At 44.4% G+C, this 27027-nt stretch overlaps 3 protein-coding genes across 8 annotated transcripts in view; 1 reads left to right on the forward strand and 2 right to left on the reverse strand.

The window, feature by feature from the left end:
* Positions 1-723: 723 nt before the first annotated feature.
* elavl1a (ELAV like RNA binding protein 1a) lies at positions 724-9660 on the reverse strand. Of its 5 annotated transcripts, none has more exons than XM_062993684.1 (7): positions 9571-9660; positions 7380-7439; positions 6890-7067; positions 5773-5876; positions 4376-4538; positions 4013-4238; positions 724-3711 (listed from the first exon to the last, which is right to left on the reverse strand). In XM_062993684.1, exons 2-7 carry the CDS (start codon positions 7413-7415, stop codon positions 3387-3389), a joined length of 1032 nt encoding a protein of 343 aa, XP_062849754.1. In that variant the 5' UTR covers positions 7416-7439; positions 9571-9660; the 3' UTR covers positions 724-3386. The 5 variants fall into 5 exon arrangements, with proteins under 5 accessions (XP_062849754.1, XP_062849755.1, XP_062849756.1 ...); XM_062993685.1 differs by having other exon boundaries at positions 6890-7064; positions 7380-7573; XM_062993686.1 differs by having other exon boundaries at positions 4376-4529; positions 7380-7573.
* A 2600-nt stretch (positions 9661-12260) lies between these two features.
* On the forward strand, positions 12261-13448 carry apoda.1 (apolipoprotein Da, duplicate 1). Its single transcript, XM_062993688.1, has 4 exons — positions 12261-12383; positions 12529-12650; positions 12896-12981; positions 13103-13448. The coding sequence occupies exons 1-4, from the start codon at positions 12261-12263 to the stop codon at positions 13363-13365; spliced, it is 594 nt and encodes a 197-aa protein (XP_062849758.1). The 3' UTR covers positions 13366-13448.
* Positions 13449-16068: 2620 nt separating this feature from the next.
* copa (COPI coat complex subunit alpha) overlaps positions 16069-27027 on the reverse strand; it is a 30427-nt gene continuing 19468 nt past the window's right edge. The window contains exons 14-29 of one of the 2 annotated variants that reach the window (XM_062993690.1): positions 26629-26854; positions 26400-26538; positions 26057-26219; positions 25824-25970; positions 25530-25719; positions 25329-25424; positions 24418-24506; positions 24041-24164; positions 23845-23934; positions 23647-23753; positions 23310-23459; positions 22866-23198; positions 19929-20039; positions 19674-19835; positions 19380-19574; positions 16069-16313 (exon numbers count right to left, since the gene is read on the reverse strand). In XM_062993690.1, coding sequence (XP_062849760.1) covers positions 16254-16313; positions 19380-19574; positions 19674-19835; positions 19929-20039; positions 22866-23198; positions 23310-23459; positions 23647-23753; positions 23845-23934; positions 24041-24164; positions 24418-24506; positions 25329-25424; positions 25530-25719; positions 25824-25970; positions 26057-26219; positions 26400-26538; positions 26629-26854 — 2382 coding nt within the window. In that variant the 3' untranslated portion in view covers positions 16069-16253. Of the gene's footprint in view, positions 16314-19379; positions 19575-19673; positions 19836-19928; positions 20040-22865; positions 23199-23309; positions 23460-23646; positions 23754-23844; positions 23935-24040; positions 24165-24417; positions 24507-25328; positions 25425-25529; positions 25720-25823; positions 25971-26056; positions 26220-26399; positions 26855-27027 lie in introns of both variants that reach the window. The other variant, XM_062993689.1, reaches the window with a different exon arrangement.

A 27027-nucleotide genomic window follows, 5' to 3' on the forward strand; every position in this document is an offset into this window, starting at 1 on the left:
AATAAACTCACTCACTCACCTTCTGCTCTGACTCTGGTGAAGCTGAGAATCTTCCTTCAGTCTCAGTCAGAAATAAAATCAAACAGAAAATGATCCTGCAGTCCACCGTACAACTGATCCAGCGTGGAGTGTGTGTGTGTGTGTGCCATGGAGTGTGGTGTGGTGTGTGTGTGTGTGTGTATTATATTCTAATCCTGCTCTCCTGGATAATGTAGAGTAAGAACGTGTGCAGCCCAATAATCCCACTATAATCCCCCCAATACAGCTCTAACATCCACAAAGCTCCCCATTATACCCACCAGCACCAGAGTCGAACCATTAACTCCTACCAACAGCAGGATGTGGGTTCTAATCCCAATAGGGACACACCTCTTAACAATTAAATTCAGGTGTTTCATTCTGTGCTGTTCCCACCGAGCCGAGCAGCCTGTCGGGTTCTAAAGAGATCAAGGAGATCCAGCGTGGTTCTGTACCAGGACGCCAGCGCTGCAGTAAATCAGCTCATGATTGTTTCATTCTTCTAGATAATCCACAATCGACTGCGAGTGATAGTGTTAATAAGTGGAAGTGTTCCAAATCTCCTCAAACCCTATATTAAAGCCTATACCCAATACTTCTGTTCCTGCAGTGATTCTGAAGCTTTGTGGATTTCAGGAGGCGAGTCCACACACTGAGACTAAATCTGATAAACATCTGATAAACATCTTCACATCAACGTTTCACTCGAGTGCACAAACATTTTATTCAACATAAAAATACAAGCAAATCTACAAAAGCACAAAATCCTAAACGACTAAAAACACGTAGATTTATTTCCTATTTCTGAGTTCATGTACAGACGTGGTGATTATCGGTTGGATATCGCAATATTCAGCATAAAGAACCCAACAGTCAGCATTCTAATTCTTCTCTCATTCACTCTCAGCAGTTTTAAATCAATTAGATTTTTATTTCAATCTGAAACTCGTGATTTAAATCAGAGCCGATTAATCAGTAAAATCTCAACATTTATTTCAGTTTACACAGAACCTACAAACTCCAGTTCAGAACAGAGAGAGTCTGATTTATAACACGTGTAAATAATGAAGGGGAATATGAACACTGTCCACAGTCAAGCAAGCTTACCATTGTGTTGCTGCCCAAATGAGGAAAAAAAAAAACACCTTCTAGACAAGGTCAAACCCAACAACACAGTAGCTACTGTAAAGCATGATGGTGGTAGCCAGTGGAACTGGTGCATCACATGTAGATGTAAAAAAACTGAAAGAAGATTTAAAGCTCTTTCATGGTGAAGGTGACTGGATGTTCCAGCAGAACCAGTACAAACTCACACCTGAGGTATTTTTGAAATGACTATTAGAAAATATGTTGACTGTACTAAAGTCACGTCGGAAACCACATCTAGAAGGAGATTCTTAGTGGGACAGTGGGAGTCTAGTGTGTAAAGCGTTGGGCTATTAATTTGAAGGTTGAGTGTTCAAATCCCAGCTCTGCCATGCAGCCACTGTTGGGCCCTTGAGCAAGGCCCCTAACCCTCTCAGCCCCAGGGGCACTGTACAATCTCTGACCCTGCACTCTGACCCTCAGCTTCAAAACAAGCTGGGATACGCAAAGAAAGAATTTAATTGTACTGTAGATACATGTTCTATTCTATTCTAACCAAAGGAGCTAAAAACCATAAAAGCAAATGTTTAAAAATGTTTTTTAAAGCCAGAATAAAATGTAATGACTTGCTGTGGTACCTGCTGAATATTGCGATATTACTGAATATCTGATGATCATGTGAACGATTATAATCCTGAAGAGTGAGGAGTGAATATTAAAACATTAATAAATAATTCTATACACTTTCATTAGCAAAGCTTCAGCAATGATGAAGCATAACAGGCAGATCAAAGAAATCATTAATACTGAATGTGCTTATGTTTAATAAAGCTTATAATTATAATCATGTGTATAAATATTAACCAGCTGCACTAAGTTACTGATTTATAATCCACTCATGTTTTGGTCACCAGCCTAAAAGAATCTGAAATAATAAATCAAACGTAAGAAATAACGAAACCAAAACAAAAAAGTTCAAACCAAAATAAAATTTAATGATTGTAAATATCAAAACACAAAAAAAGCAACAAAAAAAATGACGAGATCAAAAAGGCGTCTAGAATCAGTACTGAGCAAAAATACAACCCAGCTTCCAGTAAATAAAGAAAGAGAAAATAATGGAAATAAAATAAAAATGATAAACGGCTGAAGCTTCATGAGGAGAGAAACAGAGTTCTTATTATTCTGATTATTATTATTACTGTGTTTATATTGGGGGGGGGGGGGGGGGGGGGGGTGATAAGGAGTTTGGGGTTCTATCTTCATTAATTTTACATTCACACAGGATCTGGAGTGGAGCGAGTGGAGGGAATTTGGGACGTTTGCTCTGGAACTAAAGTTTATACACGGCGCCTCAGAGAGGAAGAAGCTCCCACACTGACCCGGGTGCAGGAGATCAGAGACGAGGAGACGGAATCGGATCTCTGATGACGGGGGTGACGGTAAAAATTAGCGCTGAACGAAAACGCCTGGACGTGAAGTGAACACAGAAGCGATTCTGATTCGAACACGTGTGATCAGATCGTGAGTCGGACCACGTTTCCAGATCGACATCGTTCCGTTTTGTTCACGTCACTGATTTGCTGCTCCACAAAAAAAAAAAGCACTTAATGAATAATAAAGAAATAAAGAAAGAAAAACGCTGCTGGAATTCTGCAGTTTTAACAACACAAAGAGGAAGATTTTACTGGCGCCTTGCAGAACAAAAACAACAAAAAAATCCTTGGGACTGGTTTCCCAGATCAACACCGATAACTACGCAGTAGTTCAAACTTTAATCTCTTTTTATCTTTTTACTGGACAGTAATTCCTAATATTTACACTAGGGGCCTGCAGCTTCATTCTGAACACAAAGTGGATTCTTAATACTAAATAAACTGTGGAAAACAAACGTTAGATGTAAAGCAGATCTGGACTTTCTTCACTTAAAATAAAGAATCTGCTCAGATTTAAAACTGATGAGCTGAACACAGGAAGTGAAGCTGATTTACATACCTACAGAACCAAAGGTGCTGAAAATCCAGCATCTACTAAACGACATCCTGCTGCACCATGCTGAATAACACTCGTCCTCCTCTGAAGGACCCCATCGTTCAGCAGGAGAGGCTGATAGTCCTGCACTATCAGTAATAAAGAGCTGGACTATTAGCACGTGTGTGTGTGTGTGTGTGTGTGTGTGTGAGAGAGAGAGAGCGCAAGTGAACGTGTGAGAGAGAAGCGAGCGCGTACGGCACATTAATGAAACTATAAAACAATAACAGGAGCCGGGCACCGGGGCCCCTCTACTTGTGGCCCTTGTTGGTTTTGAAGGACACCTGCAGGATCTTGTCCCCCAGTCTGTAGCCGTTCAGGCTGGCGATGGCCACGGCCGCCTCCTCGTAGTTGGTCATGGTGACGAAGCCGAACCCTTTGCACTTGTTGGTGCTCGGGTCGCGAATCACTTTCACGTTGGTGACGGCGCCAAAGGGCCCGAACATCTGCCACAGGATCCCCTCGTCCGTGTCCAGCCCCAGGTTATAGACGAAGATACACCAGCCGCCCTGAGAGTTGCCCCCCATGCTCACGCCTGGCACGCCCCCCATGTGGTCCACGCCCATCGGAGAGAACCTGCACAGAGGGGAGGAGCATCGTCGTTATCCTGAGTGGTGTTCAGCATGAGGAAGCACCTACACATCTGGAATCTAAAGCTGCTTCTGGATTTCAAAACACTGGTGGTGATGAGAACTGGGTATCATAACTAACTGGTTTTAATAGCTTGAGGTTATGAGATACTGCCACCTGCTGCTCAGTGCTGGAATAACTGCACTACACCAAATTGACCACCCTCACAAACCCTCAGCCTGTGTGTGTGTGTGTGTGTGTGTGTGTGTGTGTGTGGCCGGTCACAGACACCTCTCGGAGCGTGTACCTGAATCTCTGGGCCTGATGGTGCACGGGACCTCCGAAGCGGCGTGACTGGGCGTGGTAGATCTGGGAGATGAGCTGCGTGTTCTTCATCTGGTTGGGATTGGCAGCAAATTTGACGGTGATGGGTTCTGATGCGCTGGGAGGTTTCTGTCCGTTCAGCTCCTTGATGGCGTCCTCCGCTTCGGAGCGCTTATCGAAGCGTATAAACGCCACGCCCCGGGAGAGACCTGAGGGAGAGAGAGAGAGAGCTTACGGTCAGGTGTTCACATACTTCTGCATATACAGTATCTGACCCACACGCTTGGTTTAGTACAGGTGAGTGGAGAGTGTGTGTGTGTGTGTGTGTGTATAGAAGAGTGTTTACCTGAAGACTGATCGACGAGGACGCGGGAGTTGATGATGCGGCCGTAGCGGGTGAACATGTCCTCCACGTCCTTCTGGGTCATGTTCTTAGGAATGCCGCTGATGTACAGATTGGCGTCTTTGATGGAGTCCGAACTGGGCCGGGCATACGAGACCTGCAGGATCTCACACACACACACACACACACACACACACACACACACACACACACACACACACACACACACACACACACACACACACACACACACACACACACACACACACACACACACACACACACACACACACACACACACACACACACACACACACACACACACACACACACACACACACACACACACACACACACACACACACACACTGTTTACAACCAGAACCCTACCGATAACTATATACTCACCCCCAACCCTAAACATCGGGCAGATGTCATAAATAATTAAATGAGTGCAAAACTAACACATCACATGATCTCAGCATAATTACAGCTGGTTCTGAGCGGCCTCAGAGTTTATTACACTAGTCTTAGAGAAAGTTCTGTTCATACGGAGCTCAAAATCTGCTGGGTCAGAAATATATAGACAGCAACATCATCTGACTTTGTATCACGGCCTCCTGATTCCTCATAACCGATTAGGAGTAAACACGGCTGCTAACTCCTCTGTGTACATGTGATTGTTGGTTTGTTTATTATTATTATTATTATTATTATAACGTGATGTTTTACACTCATGACAGGAACGCTCGTTACTGCTCACACAAGATCCATCAGTTCACAAGTTTAATATCAAACACAGTCATGGACAATTTTAGTGTCTCCAATTCACCTCACTTACACGTCCTTGGACTGTGGGAGGAAACCGGAGCACCCGGAGGAAACCCACACGGACACGGGGAGAACATGCAAACTCCACACAGAAAGGACCCGGACCGCTCCACCTGGGGATCGAACCCAGGACCTTCTTGCTGTGAAGTGACGGTGCTACCCACCGAGCCGCCGTGCCGCCCCCCGTGTCCATATAAACGGGGGAAAGGGGTCCAGGAAGCACTTAATGGGTCTGCTATCAATAAAAAGCTGCTGGAGAATTGGTGAAACTGTCCACTGTTAAGCAAGCTTTACAAGGGTTTACTGATGGACTGACATGCATGAACCAGCAGCTAATGTCCATCTCACTTCAGGGTTTCTTTCACGCACTGCAACCTATAAGCTCAAGGCAATGTAAAGCTTAGTAAATGTAAAGTGGATAATATCACGTGTGCTCTTTGTAAAGAACCCATAACAGACTTCTGCACCTGAATGAGAATAATTTGGAGGAGGCCACACACGGCGGGCTGTACAGCGCTGATATATAAAATATAATATATATAATATAAGATAGTGATGTAATAAATTACCTTGATGGTTTTAGACTGTAGCCTCAGGCCATTCAGAGTATTGATTGATCTTTCAGCATCACTAGGGTTTACATAGTTAACAAAGCCGTACCCTAAACTGTGGCCTGGAGAAAACAACACAAAACAACAACAAAACCATAAAAAAGAACAAAAGAAAGCAAATCAACAAAACAATCTTACAATACAAAAGAACAAAGAAACAGGAAAAATATTAGAAAGTAATGAAGTATTGCTGAGAAAAAAAATTAAATTGAAACCATTAAAATAAAACAAAGAATCTAACAGGTTCACGCCGTCATGAGTAAAGCTCAGAGGTTTAAACCTTTTACTGTATTTTCCAGACCATCATCATCTCTATTCTTACATGGACCCGTATTAACAGCAACTGCTCTCTCCATATCAAAAACGCTTCACTGTTCAGACAAGCAGAGACCCGTCACACACCAATCTACTTTCAAACCAGGGGTCAGAAACTCTGGGCTACCAGCAGCCTGAGTGTATGGGGTGTAACCCTCCATACTACCACAACAGCGACTCCCACTGCCCGCGCCGGACACCAGCACGAAGCCAGTAGGGGGCGCCAGTGTGAAAAGGAAGCTCAGATCTAGAGCAGGACCTTGAGTGAGGTTCAGATTTGATTGCTCAGGTTTATGCAGGTGAGGTAATCTCACAGCTTCTCACACACCAGGGTTGCCAGGTCTTGGCAAACACAAGCCAGTAGCCACATGGCACAACGTCTTCATACAGAATGACTTGTTGATACGCCGGCGCCTCACAATCGGTGCAGAACTTCTGCTGTGTTCATCAGACTGAGCACCCCAGACACCATCAGCATGACCTGAGTGACAGAGGGCCGAGAAGAAAACAACCCCCAGTATCCCCATCATCCGTGCTGACCCTTTATGATGGGATCGCCCGAGACATTTCCAGTGTAAGCACAGAGTCTGGAAAATACAGTGCAGGTGATCCTACAGCACTGAGTCTTAATCACACGTGTACAGAACTCAGGACGGACGTGAAGAGCATCCATCAGGCCTTGATGTGGAGCAGTACTGGAGTGTTAGAACCTCATGGTCGTGTGTGTGTGGTGTAGGTGGTGTATGATGAACGTACTGACCTGCCACTTTGTCCCGGATCAGCTTGGCGTTCTCCACCTCGCCGATGCTGCTGAACAGACTGCGCAGTTCCTCCTGCGACATGTTCTGAGGCAGGTAATTCACGATCAGGTTCGTGCTGGCGCCTTTCGGCTCGTCCACCATGTGCTCCTCGAAACCGTTCGACATGTCATACGACTCCTGAGACAAAACACACACACACACACACACACACACACACACACACACACACACAAACGCTGTTAGAATCTCAAACAACGCTTCAATCAGGAGAGTTCTGATACGACCGAGTCAGCCTCTTCCAACACGTATGAAAAGCCCATCCTTACACCACCAACAGTAACAACCAGCACTAAGCATCTTCTGGTGGGTACAGGAGCTACTCTCCTCTATAGGAGCTAACCAGTAAACACAAGATGGGGGGGTGGACACATGCCTATCGTCACTGTCTACATGGATTTAGTGTCCCTATTAGATACAAAAGCTACTCACTTTCAAGTATCTACCGTGTCCCCTTCTGACTGCCATGAAGAGCCGTCACAGATCCCCTCTCTGGAGACAGCAGAAACGAAATAAGGTGATAAAAATACACGCTGATGAGGGGAATGAGGAGACAGGGGAGGATTTGGGTTCAAAGTAAAAGTGAAAGAAATAAAAATGAAAGAGGAGTCGGCTTCTGATATTACCTGTGGAAAGAACAGACATCCATCAGGCGTTACAATTCAGCGTGTATTTTTAACACCTCACTTTGACTCGCAGATCAGAAACACGAGCTGTATGAGCACTACAAACATCTTCCCCCATCACTGAGGACCACCCAAAGATCTGAACCATTACCGAGGATCAAAACTGCTATGTTTTCTTTAGAAACGTTCCAATTCCATACAGTCCAGGTAGGAGATCAGCTGACAATACTGGTCCAGACCTCAAGAGGAAGTTGAAGATTCAGCAGGTCATAAAGAAGAGAGTCTTCTAAAGTATTCAGACACTCCAGTGTTCTCACAAACCAAACCTGTTTTAATGAAACACACTGCAGTGGTTCTGAACGTGGTGCTCGGTGTGGTCTGGCCTGTGTCTCACTCCCCACACACAGTCTGCTTCTAGACTTTCAGTCCCTGGTCAAGCAGGGTAATCAAATTTACCGCAGGTACTTGGGTACAGAACGGGGGGGGGGGGGGGGGGGGGCATTTTATTTATTATTAATCATCTAGGAAGCTCCTGGTGTGAGTTCAGAGCCTTAATCAGAATAAACCCTCTTTACTTGGTGACACAAAAGTCTGATTGAGCCACCTTTATTTTCTCCCGTCTCCAGATGATGATCACTGTCAGAACTGTATATGCTTATTATACATAATACATTCTATAGAAAGTGGGGTGTATAGAAATGATCTTTGGTGTAAACTGTACCAGCGTGTTGCTTAGTGAGGAGGCAGAAATGCATAAACACAGCAGGACGCTGAAATCATCACCCAGCCTGGAGGTGACTGGAGCACAAAGCGCTGATGGTGTGAGAGCAGACTGATGTGAATAAATCAGATTTACAAACTGATGACTGAAAGTTGCATATTAATTTTAAGAATTTAATCATCAAACACATTTAAGGCTTTTAGCAGACGCTTAATCCTCAAATCGACTTACAGATATGACTAATTACCATACAAGCAAGCAAATTGTGATTATGGGCCTTGCTCAGGGGTCCAACGGTGCCAATTAGGCAGTAGCTTTGTTTTACATTTACATTTTCAGCAGTTAGCAGACACTTTTATTCAAAGCGACTTACAGTACTGGAACAGCATACAATCAAAGCAATTGAGGGTAAAGGGCCTTGCTCAAGGGCCCCAAAGTGGCAACCTGGCAGTGGTGGGGCTTGAACTAGATACTAGACCTTAATCACTAGGCTACGACGTCCTAGCGGTTGAACCAGAATGGGAATTGAACCAGCAACCTTCTGATCACTAACCATAATAAGAAACAGAGAACTGGTCTGGTCACAATGCTCCTGTTCGTCCTGTGCCTTCCCCTCCACACCATTATTACTGCTCACAAAGGAAAACATGCCAGACTACACTGCTCAATAGATGCTGTAAATCACAGTGCGAACAAAAAGGGTCCCAAATTCAACCTGATGCACCAATAATCATTATAATTAAATATTAAATATGACTTTAGCACCATAAAGCTGTATTTGTTATTTCGGAAGAAGCGGTTGTGTTTGCAGTTAAACCTTACATGCAGCACACAGGGAAGGGCCGCGTCCTGAATTACTCAACACTCCATCTACAGAACAGCGCACAGAACAATACACACCCGCTCATGTTCACTATCTAGTGCACTACACTATACAAACGGACGCGATTTAGAACACAGCCTGATTTTCCGCCTCTCGCCTCAGTGAGCACAATACGAGTTTAAACCCACAGATATAAACTATTAATCTAAACACTTCGCTTTAATAGATGCTTAATTAAATAATTTTAGCATTTTATCAGCTCTTAGTCGGAAATAACGAGTTTTTATGCACATCTAAAGCCGGTTCTGTGCACATCAGGCCGCGCAACACTGAGGCCTCGCACACAGCCCGGTTAGCAACAAGCTAACATCAACCATCCAACACTGTCCACCGAGTACACAGAAATATAATAATGATAATAATAAATAATAATAAATAAATATAATAACTCACCGTTTCTCTTTACTCTGAGAATTTCTGAGTAAAATATAATAAAGTGCAGATCTCTGAGAGCTCGAGCGCACTGAGCTGCGCGTGATTGAACAATACTCACAACCAAACCCTGAACCTGTAGTAAAGCCCCGCCCACGTACACAAATTCATCCAGATGATTGGATAATATCTCTGTCAATCGTAGTTTGTCCCGCCCCTGCTTCAAAAGTACCGCCCGCCTTTTGTCCTTTGTTACACACAGAAGATTCATTCATTCATTTATTATTCATTTCATCATTTAATCATCATTTAATCATTTATTATTCATTCATCATTTAATCATCATTTATTATTCATTCATATAATCATTTTAATATAGAAGATTCTTCTCCAGTCAGTCACGTTCATTTAGGAGATAAAAAGTGTAACGATCTCATTTTCTGGGCCATGAGGAGGATGTGCAGTTTGATATCAGCTCTGTCTTCACTGGCTGCTATTATTACATTTTCCACCTCATTCTCCTAAATGTTCCAAGAGTTCCTGCTTTATCTTACTAATGTTACATTCTTCTACAGAGTCTGAACAATAAAGCAGTTCTACTTTCCAATTTGTTCCTTATTGATGATGATACTGTTTACTGTAGCTGAGAGGATCATTACTGTTACTGTTACTGTTACTCATCATTACTGTTACTGTTACTCATCATTACTGTTACTGTTACTCATCATTACTGTTACTGTTACTGTTACTCATCATTACTGTTACTGTTACTCATCATTACTGTTACTGTTACTGTTACTCATCATTACTGTTACTGTTACTCATCATTACTGTTACTGTTACTGTTACTCATCATTACTGTTACTGTTACTCATCATTACTGTTACTGTTACTCATAATTACTGTTACTGTTACTGTTACTGTTACTCATCATTACTGTTACTGTTACTCATCATTACTGTTACTGTTACTCATCATTACTGTTACTGTTACTCATCATTACTGTTACTGTTACTGTTACTCATCATTACTGTTACTGTTACCATGGCTGGATTACTGACCGGGCCAGTGGGGCCAGCGCCCAGGGGCCCTCGAGGTTAGGGGGCCCTAGCCATGCTTTTGGGGCCCTTAGACTTCTACAGAAGTCATTCACCATGGGTCCTTGATATTCTAGGGACCTACAAATTGGCAGGCAAGCTACTGGATGCGCCGACTCTACAAGGGGAGGGGGGGTGTGCCGATCGAGCGTTGCTCCACCAAGGGGGAGGGGGTGTGGCGGAAGCAGCACCTATCATATGCGACCGAGAGCTGGTTCACCAAGGGGAGGGGTGTGTGGCGCAAGGAGGGACGCAGAGACTAAGTGCCTTTCAATACATTGTAGACTGGGGCAACTCAATATTTTGAACACCTTTAAAGGGTGCCGTGACTGAGCAAAGGTTGAGAAACACTGGTTTAATGTATTAATCTATTTATGTTTTTGGAGGGGGCCCTGGGCAACTCTTTGCCCAGGGGCCCAGACTATCCTTAATCCGTCCTTGACTGTTACTGTTACTCATCATTACTGTTACTGTTACTCGTCATTACTGTTACTGTTACTCATCATTACTGTTACTGTTACTCGTCATTACTGTTACTGTTACTGTTACTCATCATTACTTTAGGGGCATTAGGGGCAAGCCGTAGCCTAGTGATTAGGGTACTGGTCTAGTAATCGGAAGATCGCTGGTTTAAGCCCCACCACTGCCAGGTTGCTGCTGTTGGGCCCTTGAGCAAGGCCCTTAACCCTCAATTGCTCAAACTGTATACTGTCACAGTACTGTAAGTCGCTTTGGATAAAATCGTCTGCTAAATGCTAAAAATTTAAAATGTACTGTTACTCATCATTACTCATCATTACTGTTACTCAGCAGAGTGATACAGATACGGTGAAATAACATTGTAGGTCATAACAACACATCTTTTTAATGTACATCAGTCTGTGTAGTCAGAACTACTCAAAGTAAAATATTTTCATTAATATAAACAATATGATTCACTATGAAGCCACTAGAGACTCTCTGGAGGTTAGGAGAGGTTAAATTAAACCCAGGCGGGGCAGGGTGGGGGTGTGAGGGGGGTGTTTATTCCAACCCTGTAACCTCATGACTTTAATTTCCTGCATCAGGTCAGAAATCAACTGATTTTGTACAAAGCTGCTCATTGATCAGAGTTCCAGTGCACGGACGCAGAAGTTCCTCCTGTCACAGTCGGATCTGACCGGACCAGAGACGAGATCAGAATCACCATCCACAGGTAACCAGTATTTACATTAATAATCAATAATGAGCTTTAATATGAACACAGTCTGACCTGATCATGTAGAAGTGGGTTTCTATTGTGTTATTTTTAATGATTTGTTTAGGCATGAAAGTTCTTATGAATTGTAAACATTTATTTCCTTTTATTTTAGATTTTAGATAGATGTAATTTACAAACGTTTAATCTTATTATCTAACGTTATTTCAATGTATTTGATCATTAATAGTTTGATAGATGATAGAGATGATAAAATAATATAAAGCTCAGACAACAAAATCAAAACATGTAAATACATTTTAAATGTTTCTTAATGACCAGCCTTTATTTCACCTGTATTATGAATATAAGGACTTGTTCTCCTGGCAGTGTTGGGTTTTGAGCTCCTCCTCCTCCTCCTCACTGTTGCAGGTGAGATGAAAATGCAGGTTTGTTTAGTTTTGGTTCTGGTGGTGACGTTAGCTGTGGTGAATGCCCAGGTGCCCCACTGGGGGTCATGCCCTGAACCCTCCACCCAACCAAACTTCAACTTCAAACAGGTAACAACTTCACTACACACCAACCCCCCAAACAGACCCAAAATATATCAGACGGTGCCACCAAACATCATAAATATTGTAATGTGTGTATATTAATGTGTGTATAATAATGTGTGTGTGTGTGTGTGTGTGTGTGTATTTACAGTTTATGGGTAGGTGGTTTGAAATCACTAAACTTCCGGCTCAGTTTGAGAAAGGTCGATGTATTGAGACAAATTTTACTCTGAAGTTTGATGGAACGGCTCGTGTTGTGGGTTCAGAAATCCTGTACGTGATTCAATAATCACTCATAAATAATAATCACAGTGATAATCACAGCAACCACACCATAATAATCACATTAATCACAGTAATGTTATTATGTGTGTAATGACTGTTTCTGCAGTATTATTACTGTATTACTGTATGAGTAACACTAAACACTCATTACATCTCCTTCATTATTCATGTACTGACTGATTGGTTGATTGGTTTATTGATTAATTGATTAGTTGGTTTATTGATTGATGTAGAAATGGTAAAGTGAAGAGAATTGAAGGAACAGCTGTAGTTGAGGATCAGAAGAATCCAGCCAAACTCGGCATCAGCTTTTCATATGGTAACACACACACACACACACACACACACACACACACACACCTCGAGTTCTTCATGCTGAATTCTAAGGTGTGTCAGGTTGAGTATAGCAATGTGTGTGTGTGTGTGTGTGTGTGTTGTAGTTCTCCCATACACTCCATACTGGATCCTCTCCACTGACTACGTGAACTCAGCAGTGGTGTACTCCTGCACCGACATCCTCCGCATCTTCCACGTGGACTTCGCGTGGATTTTGGGACGCAGCCGCTCCCTCCCCGCTGCCACCGTGGACCGAGCAAAGGAGATCTTCATCAAGAACAACATCGACGTGAGCTGGATGATCACCAGCAAACAGGAGGGCTGTGAGAAACACCTGGAGAACCTGGACGCTGGAGCTTATCTGTAGAACCACTGGTACTGGTATTGGAACACAGCCCAAATCTATTCTACAGCATCATGGTTTTCTAATGTGAGAGGAAATTATTAATCAGTGTGTAAAATAATTCACTCTAATAAACAGAATCATTCACTCAGTGTGTGTGTGTGTGTTTGGTTTACATGTTAATGTGAGTTTATTTTATTAAGATTGCATGTTAAACCACAAATTAAACAGTATTAAAAATACTGCAGTACACTAGCTCACCCGCCAAGCATGCAAAACATTGTTGTTACTGAAAGCTGGATGGCAGGGTGGATGGCAGGGTGGGGTTTCATCTCAATGCTGCTGCAACAGCGACTCCTAGTGTCGGGTCGAGGCTTCAGCATGAGTGGTGGAAGAGTACAGAGGAAGTAGCGTGCTCTACCAAAACTCACCATCACACCCTCATCACTCTGTATAAAGACAATCATTCAGGCGTCACCTCGTTCCTGTTTCTATAACACACCTGAATAGGGACACTGAGGTCAATAGTATGTGGACTATAGATATCAGCATGTCTGCGAGATATCTCACAATGGATGTCAGCTCATCATCTGAAACTTAATCCCAGTAAGACAGAGATGTTGCTCATTCCTGGAGATCAGTCTCCAACCCAGGACCTAGTCATTTCTCTGGATGACTCCCAGATCAGACCATCTGATAAGGCAAGAAGTCTTGGTGTTGTCCTTGATAACCAGCTGACATTCTCTCCTCATATAGCCAACATGACAAGATCATGCCGGTTCCTCTTGTACAACATCAGGAAGATTCGTCCATTTCTCTCCAGGGAAGCTACCCAGATTCTGGTGCAATCACTTGTAATCTCACGGTTGGACTACTGCAACTCCCTTCTGGCTGGAGCTCCCATGTCCACGATTAAACCCTTACAGCTCATTCAAAATGCAGCTGCCCGTCTGGTTTTTAACCAACCTAAACACTGCCACATCACCCCACTGCTGCGTTCTCTTCACTGGCTTCCTGTAGCTGCACGCATTCAGTTTAAAACACTGACGCTCGCCTACAAAGCCAAAAATGGACCAGCCCCAAGCTACCTTCGTGGCCTTATCAAACCCCGCTCTGTACCACGCAACCTCCGAGCCTCTAGTCTATCTCGACTTGAGCCTCCATCCAGGACTAAAGGAAGACCATCATCAAGGCTGTTCTCTGTTCTAGCGCCCAAATGGTGGAACGAACTTCCTCTGTCTGTCCGAACATCTGAGTCTCTTGCTGTCTTTAAAAAACGATTAAAAACCCACCTTTTTACTAAACACTTAGGCTGACTTGTACTTATTTACTAACATTTTGTTCCATTCTTTTCCATTAAAAAAAAAAAAAAAAAAAAAAAAAAAAAAAAAAAAAAAAAAAAAGCACTTTGGTTCTAACAGGTTTTAGCAGATTTGTGTTCTTTGACTGTTGTTTTCCTAAACTTGAGAAATGAAATGTTCACTATAGAAGCACTTCTGTAAGTCGCTCTGGATAAGAGCGTCTGCTAAATGCTAAAAATGTAAATGTAAATGGACACCGGTGGCGATTTCTCTAAGACTGCAAGGGAAGCTCAGCTTCCCCTAAAATGTCCAAAATTAAATGGTCAAATATGTACAGTTGTGTTAACATTTCATCGACTACAAATGCGTTAGAACACGTTCATCTCGAAGACAAGTTCGTTCAGGATCAGCTAATTATCACAAATCGACTCGATTTTCTTAACTTAACTCATACATTCCCCTAGCCTCATAGCAGTTGCCCGCAGAAGCTGAGCGTCTCTTCACTTCTATGGGACTGCGTTGAGTTTTTTTTTTTAATGCTCCGAAACTCGCTGGTCATTGGATAAATGCCTCGATTTTGTCCCGCCCCCGGACGCTGAGCGTCTCTGGGGGTGAATGGGGCTGTGGGCGGGTCTGGACGCTGAGCTTCTGCAAGATGATTGGAGGATCAGTGGAAAGGCTGAATCCCGTTTTGATTGACAGCTCGTTTGAGCGCTACATCGTCACTTCTCAAACTCAAACGAAGCTTTATTGGCATGACAAATAGGGACGTTCGTATTGCCAAAGCAATACACTTCATTAGTCACTTAATCACTAGGAGCTTCAGTCCCATCGCGGATTTTGCGAATGAAGTCGAAAGACAAACTGCTGCAACCCATTTCAGGTAATTTTCTTGTAAAAGGAACAGAGGGCAGAATTTATGTGTAAATAAATTGACAAATTTTATAATGTAAGCCGACAATGAGCTTCCCCTCTTTGAAAGACCAGCAGCCGCCACTGGTGGACACCCCTCCCAATTCTTGGGTTCTTGTGTTTCAGCCACACAAACACACACACACAGCAGCTGTACAAAGTCAACTATAGATGATAATAGAAAATAAATTATGTGCTTTTAACTTTGTCCTAAGAGTTTGGGGAAGGGCCCTTTCTTTTGCCAGCTTGAGTATACCACTGTGCATAAAGCCCATGATGACCCCCAACCCTACTATAAATCCTCACACACTCCAACATCCTGTAGAAAGCTCTCCCAGAGGAGTGGAGACTGTTAAGGTAGCACATGGGGAGGTGAGTCTTATTTAAAGCTATGGTTTTGGAATAGGAAGTTTAATCTCATGCTCATGTCCATATACTTTTGTCATTAGTGTAAGACCTCAGTGGAGAAATTGTTGATTGTAATTGTAGAATTAAAGACAGTAGAATTAAACACTAGAGTTGATGAAGGTTTTATTTCAGGATGTGAGAGCAGCAGCAGGGTGAGAACGTCACAGACAGAACAACGTCAATCAGCTAGAGCCAAAAACCAGGAGCAAATTCTACTGAATTATAGAGTTACATATAGAGTTAATATAGAATTTTATTCAGGGAACAAACGTTAAACTGGCGGTTTCTTCTTTAGCGGAACTGCAGGGAGCTCACGCGGAGCCCGATCACGTCCTTACCGATCTCAGTCACCTACACACACAGGAAATGACATCACGTTAATGCCTGATACAGCAACCAATCATAATGTACAGATCTGCATAAACACAGATGGTAAAACTCTACACAGAGGGTAAATAAAGAAGGAACTCTACACAGAGAGTAAAAACTCTACACAGAGGGTAAATAAAGAAGGAACTCTACACAGAGAGTAAAAACTCTACACTCTAAACTCTCACTCTAAATAAAGAAGGAACTCTACACAGAGGGTAAAAACTCTACACAGAGGGTAAATAAAGAAGGAACTCTACACAGAGGGTAACAACTCTACACAGAGGATAAATAAAGAAGGAACTCTACACAGAGGGTAAAAACTCTACACAGAGGGTAAATAAAGAAGGAACTCTACACAGAGGGTAAAAACTCTACACAGAGGATAAATAAAGAAGGAACTCTACACAGAGGGTAAAAACTCTACACAGAGGATAAATAAAGAAGGAACTCTACACAGAGGGTAAAAACTCTGCACAGAGGGTAAATAAAGAAGGAACTCTACACAGAGGGTAAAAACTCTACACAGAGGGTAAATAAAGAAGGAACTCTACACAGAGGGTAAAAACTCTACACAGAGGATAAATAAAGAAGGAACTCTACACAGAGGGTAAAAACTCTGCACAGAGGGTAAATAAAGAAGGAACTCTACACAGAGGGTAAAAACTCTGCACAGAGGGTAAATAAAGAAGGAACTCTACACAGAGGGTAAAAACTCTACACAGAGGGTAAATAAAGAAGGAACTCTACACAGAGGGTAAAAACTCTACACAGAGGATAAATAAAGAAGGAACTCTACACAGAGGGTAAAAACTCTACACAGAGGGTAAATAAAGAAGGAACTCTACACAGAGGGTAAAAACTCTACACAGAGGATAAATAAAGAAGGAACTCTACACAGAGGGTAAAAACTCTACACAGAGGGTAAATAAAGAAGGAACTCTACACAGAGAGTAAAAACTCTACACAGAGTGTAAATAAAGAAGGAACTCTACACAGAGGGTAAATAAAGAAGGAACTCTACACAGAGGGTAAATAAAGAAGGAACTCTACACAGAGGGTAAATAAAGAAGGAACTCTACACAGAGGGTAAATAAAGAAGGAACTCTACACAGAGAGTAAAAACTCTACACAGAGGGTAAATAAAGAAGGAACTCTACACAGAGAGTAAATAAAGAAGGAACTCTACACAGAGAGTAAAAACTCTACACAGAGGGTAAATAAAGAAGGAACTCTACACAGAGAGTAAAAACTCTACACAGAGGGTAAATAAAGAAGGAACTCTACACAGAGAGTAAATAAAGAAGGAACTCTACACAGAGAGTAAAAACTCTACACAGAGGGTAAATAAAGAAGGAACTCTACACAGAGAGTAAATAAAGAAGGAACTCTACACAGAGAGTAAAAACTCTACACAGAGGGTAAATAAAGAAGGAACTCTACACAGAGAGTAAATAAAGAAGGAACTCTACACAGAGAGTAAAAACTCTACACAGAGGGTAAATAAAGAAGGAACTCTACACAGAGAGTAAAAACTCTACACAGAGGGTAAATAAAGAAGGAACTCTACACAGAGGGTAAATAAAGAAGGAACTCTACACAGAGGGTAAATAAAGAAGGAACTCTACACAGAGGGTAAATAAAGAAGGAACTCTACACAGAGGGTAAATAAAGAAGGAACTCTACACAGAGGGTAAATAAAGAAGGAACTCTACACAGAGAGTAAATAAAGAAGGAACTCTACACAGAGGGTAAATAAAGAAGGAACTCTACACAGAGGGTAAATAAAGAAGGAACTCTACACAGAGGGTAAATAAAGAAGGAACTCTACACAGAGGGTAAATAAAGAAGGAACTCTACACAGAGTAAAAACTCTACACAGAGGGTAAATAAAGAAGGAACTCTACACAGAGGGTAAATAAAGAAGGAACTCTACACAGAGGGTAAATAAAGAAGGAACTCTACACAGAGAGTAAATAAAGAAGGAACTCTACACAGAGAGTAAAAACTCTACACAGAGGGTAAATAAAGAAGGAACTCTACACAGAGGGTAAATAAAGAAGGAACTCTACACAGAGGGTAAATAAAGAAGGAACTCTACACAGAGGGTAAATAAAGAAGGAACTCTACACAGAGGGTAAATAAAGAAGGAACTCTACACAGAGAGTAAATAAAGAAGGAACTCTACACAGAGAGTAAAAACTCTACACAGAGGGTAAATAAAGAAGGAACTCTACACAGAGGGTAAATAAAGAAGGAACTCTACACAGAGGGTAAATAAAGAAGGAACTCTACACAGAGAGTAAATAAAGAAGGAACTCTACACAGAGGGTAAATAAAGAAGGAACTCTACACAGAGAGTAAATAAAGAAGGAACTCTACACAGAGAGTAAAAACTCTACACAGAGGGTAAATAAAGAAGGAACTCTACACAGAGGGTAAATAAAGAAGGAACTCTACACAGAGGGTAAATAAAGAAGGAACTCTACACAGAGAGTAAAAACTCTACACAGAGGGTAAATAAAGAAGGAACTCTACACAGAGAGTAAATAAAGAAGGAACTCTACACAGAGGGTAAATAAAGAAGGAACTCTACACAGAGAGTAAATAAAGAAGGAACTCTACACAGAGAGTAAAAACTCTACACAGAGGGTAAATAAAGAAGGAACTCTACACAGAGGGTAAATAAAGAAGGAACTCTACACAGAGGGTAAATAAAGAAGGAACTCTACACAGAGGGTAAATAAAGAAGGAACTCTACACAGAGAGTAAATAAAGAAGGAACTCTACACAGAGAGTAAAAACTCTACACAGAGGGTAAATAAAGAAGGAACTCTACACAGAGGGTAAATAAAGAAGGAACTCTACACAGAGGGTAAATAAAGAAGGAACTCTACACAGAGGGTAAATAAAGAAGGAACTCTGTATAAGAATGTTAGGGAGGAAATCTGACAGACAGGAAACAGAATCAGAGATGAATGAAGTTTAAATGAAGATGCTGATTGGTCAGCTGATGATAAGAGCCATGATGACATCATAATGACTGACCTGTGTGACCCGGCACACTTGCCCCTTGTAGGTGGGGCAGTAGCAGGCTCCGGAGAGGGGGCACTTCTCTACTGGGCGTCCTCGGTACAGAGGGGTGAAGGAGGCAGCACAGAGGTCGAAGGGATTGTGGGGGTCGTAGTTCAGCTGGTGGGCGTCGGTCAGGTTCTTCTCACACGCCGCCAGGATCTTACGGGTCTGAAAGGTCATTAGAGGTCATGAGAACCAGCGGCTCAGAGATCATCATCAGTACATCAGCGCCCGCCCTCACTACCACTCCGTTACCCCCCGACTCACCTGCTGTGCCACCTCAGGTTTGGGCCCCAGCTCCAGGAGCCGGCGGGCGAACATGGCGGCTGTTTTGAAGTTCTTCAGTTTGAAGAAGAGGTTGAGCGCCGTGCGCAACACCAACACCATGTGCACCGGCTGCAGGTTACAGTGGGTGAAGTACGCCGCCATCTACAGGGAGATAAAGAGACAGGGGTTCACCACGTTACCTACCAGGCACCCACACCGACTGTAAGCTGGGGGAGCCTGGAGTGGATGCAGTACCTCACACTGCCTCTTCTGCTGCTCCAGACTCTCTTTAGGGAGCTTCTTCCTCTCCGTCTCCATGCTCAGACCCAGGATGTACTCCTTACAGATAGTGATCAGCTGCTGAGCCTGGAGCAGAGAGGGGAGAACATGCTCAAGCACAAACACAGCAAAGACATTTGATATAAAGGGCAGGGCTGAAGGTGTAGGTGTTGAATGAAGTGTTTAGGATCCAGGGTATAATAGTGTTTAGGGTGTAGTGTTTCGGGTGTAGTGTTTAGGATTAAGGGGTGAAGTGTTTAAGATGTAGGGTGTAGTGTTTAGGGTTTAGTGTTTAGGATGCAGGGTGTAGTGTTTAGGGTTTAGTGTTTAGGATGCAGGGTGTAGTGTTTAGGGTGTTGTGTTTAGGATGCAGGGTGTAGTGTTTAGGGTGTAGTGTTTAGGATGCAGGGTGTAGTGTTTAGGGTGTAGTGTTTAGGATGCAGGGTGTAGTGTTTAGGGTGTAGCGTTTATGGTGTAGTGTTTAGGATGTGTTTAGAGTGTAGGGTTTAGGATTGAGGACGTAGTGTTTAGGGCGTGTTTAGGGTGTAGTGTTTAAGATTGAGGTTGAGTGTTTAGGATGTAGGATGTAGTGTTTGGGGTGTAGTGTTTGGGGTGTAGTGTTTGGGGTGTGATTAGGATGCAGGGTGTAGTGTTTAGGATTGAGGATGTAGTGTTTAGGATGTAGGGTGTAGTGTTTGGGGTGTAGTGTTTGGGGCGTGTTTAGGATGTAGGGTGTAGTGTTTGGGGTGTAGTGTTTGGGGTGTAGTGTTTAGGGTGTAGTGTTTAGGATGCAGGGTGTAGTGTTTAGGATTGAGGATGTAGGGTGTAGTGTTTGGGGTGTAGTGTTTGGGGTGTAGTGTTTAGGATGTAGAGTGTAGTGTTTGGGGTGTAGTGTTTGGGGTGTAGTGTTTAGGGTGTAGTGTTTAGGATGCAGGGTGTAGTGTTTGGGGTGTAGTGTTTGGGGTGTAGTGTTTAGGGTGTGATTAGGATGCAGGGTGTAGTGTTTAGGATTGAGGATGTAGTGTTTAGGGTGTGATTAGGATGCAGGGTGTAGTGTTTAGGATTTAGTGTTTAGGATGCAGGGTGTAGTGTTTAGGGTGTTGTGTTTAGGATGCAGGGTGTAGTGTTTAGGGTGTAGTGTTTAGGATGCAGGGTGTAGTGTTTAGGGTGTAGCGTTTAGGATGCAGGGTGTAGTGTTTAGGGTGTTGTGTTTAGGATGCAGGGTGTAGTGTTTAGGGTGTAGTGTTTAGGATGCAGGGTGTAGTGTTTAGGGTGTAGTGTTTAGGATGCAGGGTGTAGTGTTTAGGGTGTAGCGTTTATGGTGTAGTGTTTAGGATGTGTTTAGAGTGTAGGGTTTAGGATCGAGGACGTAGTGTTTAGGGCGTGTTTAGGGTGTAGTGTTTAAGATTGAGGTTGAGTGTTTAGGATGTAGGATGTAGTGTTTGGGGTGTAGTGTTTGGGGTGTAGTGTTTGGGGTGTGATTAGGATGCAGGGTGTAGTGTTTAGGATTGAGGATGTAGTGTTTAGGATGTAGGGTGTAGTGTTTGGGGTGTAGTGTTTGGGGCGTGTTTAGGATGTAGGGTGTAGTGTTTGGGGTGTAGTGTTTGGGGTGTAGTGTTTAGGGTGTAGTGTTTAGGATGCAGGGTGTAGTGTTTAGGATTGAGGATGTAGGGTGTAGTGTTTGGGGTGTAGTGTTTGGGGTGTAGTGTTTAGGATGTAGAGTGTAGTGTTTGGGGTGTAGTGTTTGGGGTGTAGTGTTTAGGGTGTAGTGTTTAGGATGCAGGGTGTAGTGTTTGGGGTGTAGTGTTTGGGGTGTAGTGTTTAGGGTGTGATTAGGATGCAGGGTGTAGTGTTTAGGATTGAGGATGTAGTGTTTAGGGTGTGATTAGGATGCAGGGTGTAGTGTTTAGGATTGAGGATGTAGTGTTTAGGATTGAGGATGTAGTGTTTAGGGTGTAGTGTTTAGGATTGATGATGTAGTGTTTAGGGTGTAGTGTTTAGGATTGAGGATGTAGTGTTTAGGATTGAGGGTGTAGTGTTTAGGATTGAGGGTGTAGTTTAGGGTGTAGTGTTTAGGATTGAGGATGTAGTGTTTAGGGTGTAGTGTTTAGGATTGAGGATGTAGTGTTTAGGATTGAGGATGTAGTGTTTAGGGTGTAGTGTTTAGGATTGAGGATGTAGTGTTTAGGGTGTAGTGTTTAGGATTGAGGATGTAGTGTTTAGGATGCAGGGTGTAGTGTTTGGGGTGTAGCGTTTAGGGTGTAGTGTTTAGGATTGAGGATGTAGTGTTTAGGATGCAGGGTGTAGTGTTTGGGGTGTAGCGTTTAGGGTGTAGTGTTTAGGATTGAGGATGTAGTGTTTAGGGTGTAGTGTTTAGGATTGAGGATGTAGTGTTTAGGATTGAGGATGTAGTGTTTAGGGTGTAGTGTTTAGGATTGAGGATGTAGTGTTTAGGGTGTAGTGTTTAGGATTGAGGATGTAGTGTTTAGGATGCAGGGTGTAGTGTTTGGGGTGTAGCGTTTAGGGTGTAGTGTTTAGGATTGAGGATGTAGTGTTTAGGATGCAGGGTGTAGTGTTTGGGGTGTAGCGTTTAGGGTGTAGTGTTTAGGATTGAGGATGTAGTGTTTAGGATGCAGGGTGTAGTGTTTGGGGTGTAGCGTTTAGGGTGTAGTGTTTAGGATTGAGGATGTAGGTTTTAGGATGCAGGGTGTAGCGTTTGGGGTGTAGCGTTTAGGGTGTAGTGTTTAGGATTGAGGATGTAGGTTTTAGGATGCAGGGTGTAGCGTTTGGGGTGTAGCGTTTAGGGTGTAGTGTTTAGGATTGAGGATGTAGGTTTTAGGATGCAGGGTGTAGCGTTTGGGGTGTAGCGTTTAGGGTGTAGCGTTTATGGCGTATTTGAGCTGTTTGCGTTACCTCGGCGATCTCCTGTTTGTTATCCAGCACCAGTAGCGGGACCGACAGCAGGATGGACCTGAACTTCTCGACGGCCTCGTCGAAGCGCCCCCCGGTGGTGAGCTGGTAGCACTGCTGCAGCCGGGCGATGAGGTCACGCAGGTGCAGCCCCACGGCGGGTACTCCGCCCTTCTGCCCGTCCCTCTGTTTCCGGCCCTCGTCCCTCAGAGGGTGCGAGAAGAGGCAGGGCAGAGAGGGCAGCCCCACGTACGACACACGGGCACGAGAGAAGGTCTGCAGGAAGAGGGGCTTCAGGGGCTCGAAGCAGACCACGCCAACCTGATCATACAGCAGCTGTGTGTGTGTGTGGGGGGGGGGGGGGGGGGGGGGGGGAGTACAGGTGTTAGTCAGAATGTCGGATCACTGATTTAAAGTGAAATAAAGATGTAATTTGATGATTTTTACCCTCATGGCCGTCTCAAAGGAACCGGCCAGAACGTGATCAACAGGAAGCTGGGAGTTATTACACCACTGCTGGGCGGGGCTAACGCCTTTAGTGGGCGGGACAAAGAAGCCTTCTCCTTCAGCTCCGCCTCCACCAGCAGCAGGAACATCCTGGTATCAAAAACAGCAGATTATAGACCAGGACCGGCAGAGAGGAAAAAAGTTTGTGCACCCCACAGTCTGACCACCGTCCCCACACCCAGACGTCTGTGAGAGGCACCAGTACAGTGACACGTGGAACCCTGACATGAGTTCTAACACTAAACCTTCTGTGGAATGCAGATCGTATTGTACACACCAGTTCTGGTGGAAGGTCCAGATCTTCCTCCACATCCCATCCTCCACCTTCCTCCTTCCCCACAGCTCCATCATCACCCAGACCCTCCTGAGCATCCACAAACCCATCTACACCGGGACAGAGGAGACAGAGGAACAGCATAAATGACCACATGAAAGGTTCCACACATCACAAACATCGATCAGTTGTGCTCCTGACCTTCATCCAGGTGAAGCTCTGCATCTTCTCCCCATCCTTCTCCTCCAGGAGCATCCATGTCCAGATCAGCTGCCATCGGACCTGCTTTACCTGCACACAAGACGTAAGCAATGATGTAAAAATCATCCTGAACTTAGATCTACACACGTTCACATCACAGAAACACCGGAGGAGATCCAGCGGAGATCCAGCTCACCTTTTGCAGCAATGACTCCCTCAAAGAAGCCCTTGGAGACGGTGAGCAGGGGCCAGTTAGTGTCCAGAGGGTTGATGGGAGGAGGAGGCTGCAGGAGCTGGGCGTTCGGGTCCACCTCTGGGATCTGAACATTAAACACCAAGAGAATCATCACGCTGTGTACAGTTATCAACATGGTGAGAGTAACGACACGAGCATGGTGTGTGTGTGTGTGTGTGTCTCTTCATGATTCAATCTGCTGCAGTTACACTGTCTGAACACCAGAGGTCACCATTACTGTAACCTACATACTGTAACAAATATCTTCCCCTGCACCCTATATAGGGTTCCTATCAAGTGTAGAAATGTGTCTGGGATTCAGCCTCCAGTGAACGTACCATCTCCTTCTCCAGGTCAAAGGTTTCCTTCAAAGCTTCAGCCTCCTCGTCCATCCCGTGAGTCGCTGCGGTCAGGTACGCCAGAGACTCTGTACACAGGTACAGGTGTGTGTGTTACTGTGTACGAACAGGTGTGTGTTATTGTGTACAGGTGTGTGTGTGTGTAACTACGTACAGGTGTGTGTGTGTTCCTGTGTACAGGTGTGTGTGTGTGTGTGTGTGTAACTACGTACAGGTGTGTGTGTTACTGTGTACAGATGTGTGTACAGGTGTGTGTGTGTGTTATTGTGTACAGGTGTGTGTGTGTGTGTGTAACTACGTACAGGTGTGTGTGTTACTGTGTACAGATGTGTGTACAGGTGTGTGTGTGTTATTGTGTACAGGTGTGTGTGTGTGTAACTACGTACAGGTGTGTGTGTTACTGTGTACAGATGTGTGTACAGGTGTGTGTGTGTTATTGTGTACAGGTGTGTGTAACTGTGTACAGGTGTGTGTGTTATTGTGTACAGGTGTGTACAAGTGTGTATAGATGTGTGTGTACAGGTGTGTGTGTTATTGTGTACAGGTGTGTACAAGTGTGTATAGATGTGTGTGTACAGGTGTGTGTGTTATTGTGTACAGGTGTGTGTGTGTGTGTGTAACTACGTACAGGTGTGTGTGTTACTGTGTACAGATGTGTGTACAGGTGTGTGTGTGTTATTGTGTACAGGTGTGTGTGTGTGTAACTACGTACAGGTGTGTGTGTTACTGTGTACAGATGTGTGTACAGGTGTGTGTGTGTTATTGTGTACAGGTGTGTGTAACTGTGTACAGGTGTGTGTGTTATTGTGTACAGGTGTGTACAAGTGTGTATAGATGTGTGTGTACAGGTGTGTGTGTTATTGTGTACAGGTGTGTGTGTGTGTACTCACTCTGCCCACAGTTTTTGAGGATGCGCACCCTCTCACTGACGTCCCCCAGATACAGAGCACCCTGATAATGTCCACTCATGTCCTTCCTGATTTCAGCTGCACACACACACACACACACACACACACACACACACACACACAGGTAAGTGTATGAAGATCATGGAGCTCTAGGTACGTTTGGTTTTTCTGGTCTCTTCTCACCGATCTTCATCATCTTGCGGAGCTTGGCGAGGTTGCCGGTGATGAGGTAGAGGAAGGTGAGCTTGTCGAAGTTCTTGGTACGTTGGTAGCACATCTCCACCACCTGATGATGCCCCTGCAACAGCGCCGCCTCACCCAGCCGCTCCCAGCAGCTCCGATCGTCCAGAGCCTTCGCCGCCTCTAGCGCCACCTGCAGACCAGGGAGAGAGAAGTAAGATGAAACGCAGGGCGTGGTCAGGGGGCATGGTCCGTGGGGCGTGTTAATAAAGAGGCGGTGAAGGTGCTGCTCCTCACCTCGATGTTCCCACACTCCAGCGCCAGGCTGAAGCGGGTCTTCTCATCCTTGACGAAGTGTAGCGCCACCTCCGGGTAGCCCTTCTTCTGCAGGTACGCGATGATGGACTGACCCACCAGCTTGGCATTTCGCACCATGTGCAGCACCTGCAGGGGTTTCAGTGAGAGTCAGGGTACACAATCAGAGGGGTTCAGATTCACCCCCCTTCCCCAGCACTCAGGGTGCCACTGACCTCGTCGTATTTGCGGTTAACCAGGGCGAGTTTGAAGCGGTACTCGGTGGGGTCGATGTTGAGGACGCGAGGTCTGCACTCCCGATCCAGACAGTACACGCTGTTCCCTCGCACCCTCGTCACGTAAATAGGGAGGTCCAGGGTTCGGATGATCCCGTGATCACTGCGGTGGGGAGAAAAGCACAGCGTTAACCACGGGGAGCGGGTCACGGGTCTGTGCAGTACTGCGTTTGGCCAGCAGGTGGACTCTAGTCACTATCATCAGTCCATAAAGGACTGTTAGTGTTCGGAATAACTGTGTGTGTGTTATGTATAGGTATAATGATTAGTTTTTGGCCGTTACCCGGAGGTGAGGGCGTATTTGATGTGGTTAGAGGTGGTGTAGATAAACACTCCACTCTCGTCCCAGGCGCCGCTCTTCACACGGATGTTCTCATGGATGTTACACAGACTCTCCAACTTCCTGTTACAGATCATGATCGCTGCGGAGGGATAAAACAGCAGTACAGTTATGAGGGTGTGGCCGGTCAGGACTGGCCGTATTATTACAGTAACGTTGTGAGGTGCAGTACCATGTTTGGCCAGCAGGGCGACGTGGCTGGTGTCTGCGCTCCACACCACGTATTTGACCTTGGCGATCTTGACGGTAGCGAGCGAGCGCTTCTGCTGCACGTCGTACAGCGTGACCCCGTCAGCGTCTCTCAGCAGCAGAGATCCGGTTCCTGCGTAGAAGATCTCCTCACAGCTCGGGACCTGAACCTTCTTCACGATCTCGTTCTTCAGGTTCTTAATCAGCAGCTGAGTCACACAAACACAAACACACACACACACACACACACACACACACACACACACACACACACACACACACACACACAGGTTAGAAGAGCCTGTAGGAGTCGCTGTTTCCTTCCCTCTGTGGTGCACATGGCAGAGACGCCACTTTGCTTCAGTGTGTGTGTGTGTGTGTG

Source organism: Trichomycterus rosablanca, chromosome 4 (assembly GCF_030014385.1).
Source record: "Trichomycterus rosablanca isolate fTriRos1 chromosome 4, fTriRos1.hap1, whole genome shotgun sequence".
NCBI classification, from domain to species: Eukaryota; Metazoa; Chordata; class Actinopteri; order Siluriformes; family Trichomycteridae; genus Trichomycterus; species Trichomycterus rosablanca.

Bases quoted from the DNA above. Each gene is read 5' to 3' on its own strand.
- apoda.1 (XM_062993688.1), top strand. From the start codon at position 12,261: ATGAAAATGCAGGTTTGTTTAGTTTTGGTTCTGGTGGTGACGTTAGCT. The intron at 12,384-12,528 runs GTAACAACTTCA...GTGTATTTACAG, and splicing joins CAAACTTCAACTTCAAACAG to TTTATGGGTAGGTGGTTTGA. The intron at 12,651-12,895 runs GTACGTGATTCA...TGATTGATGTAG, and splicing joins GTTGTGGGTTCAGAAATCCT to AAATGGTAAAGTGAAGAGAA.
- elavl1a (XM_062993684.1), bottom strand. From the start codon at position 7,415: ATGGCAGTCAGAAGGGGACACGGTAGATACTTGAAA. The intron at 4,539-5,772 runs GTAATTTATTAC...TGTGTGTGTGAG, and splicing joins TACAGTCTAAAACCATCAAG to ATCCTGCAGGTCTCGTATGC. The intron at 3,712-4,012 runs GTACACGCTCCG...CCCTCTGTGCAG, and splicing joins CATCAGGCCCAGAGATTCAG to GTTCTCTCCGATGGGCGTGG.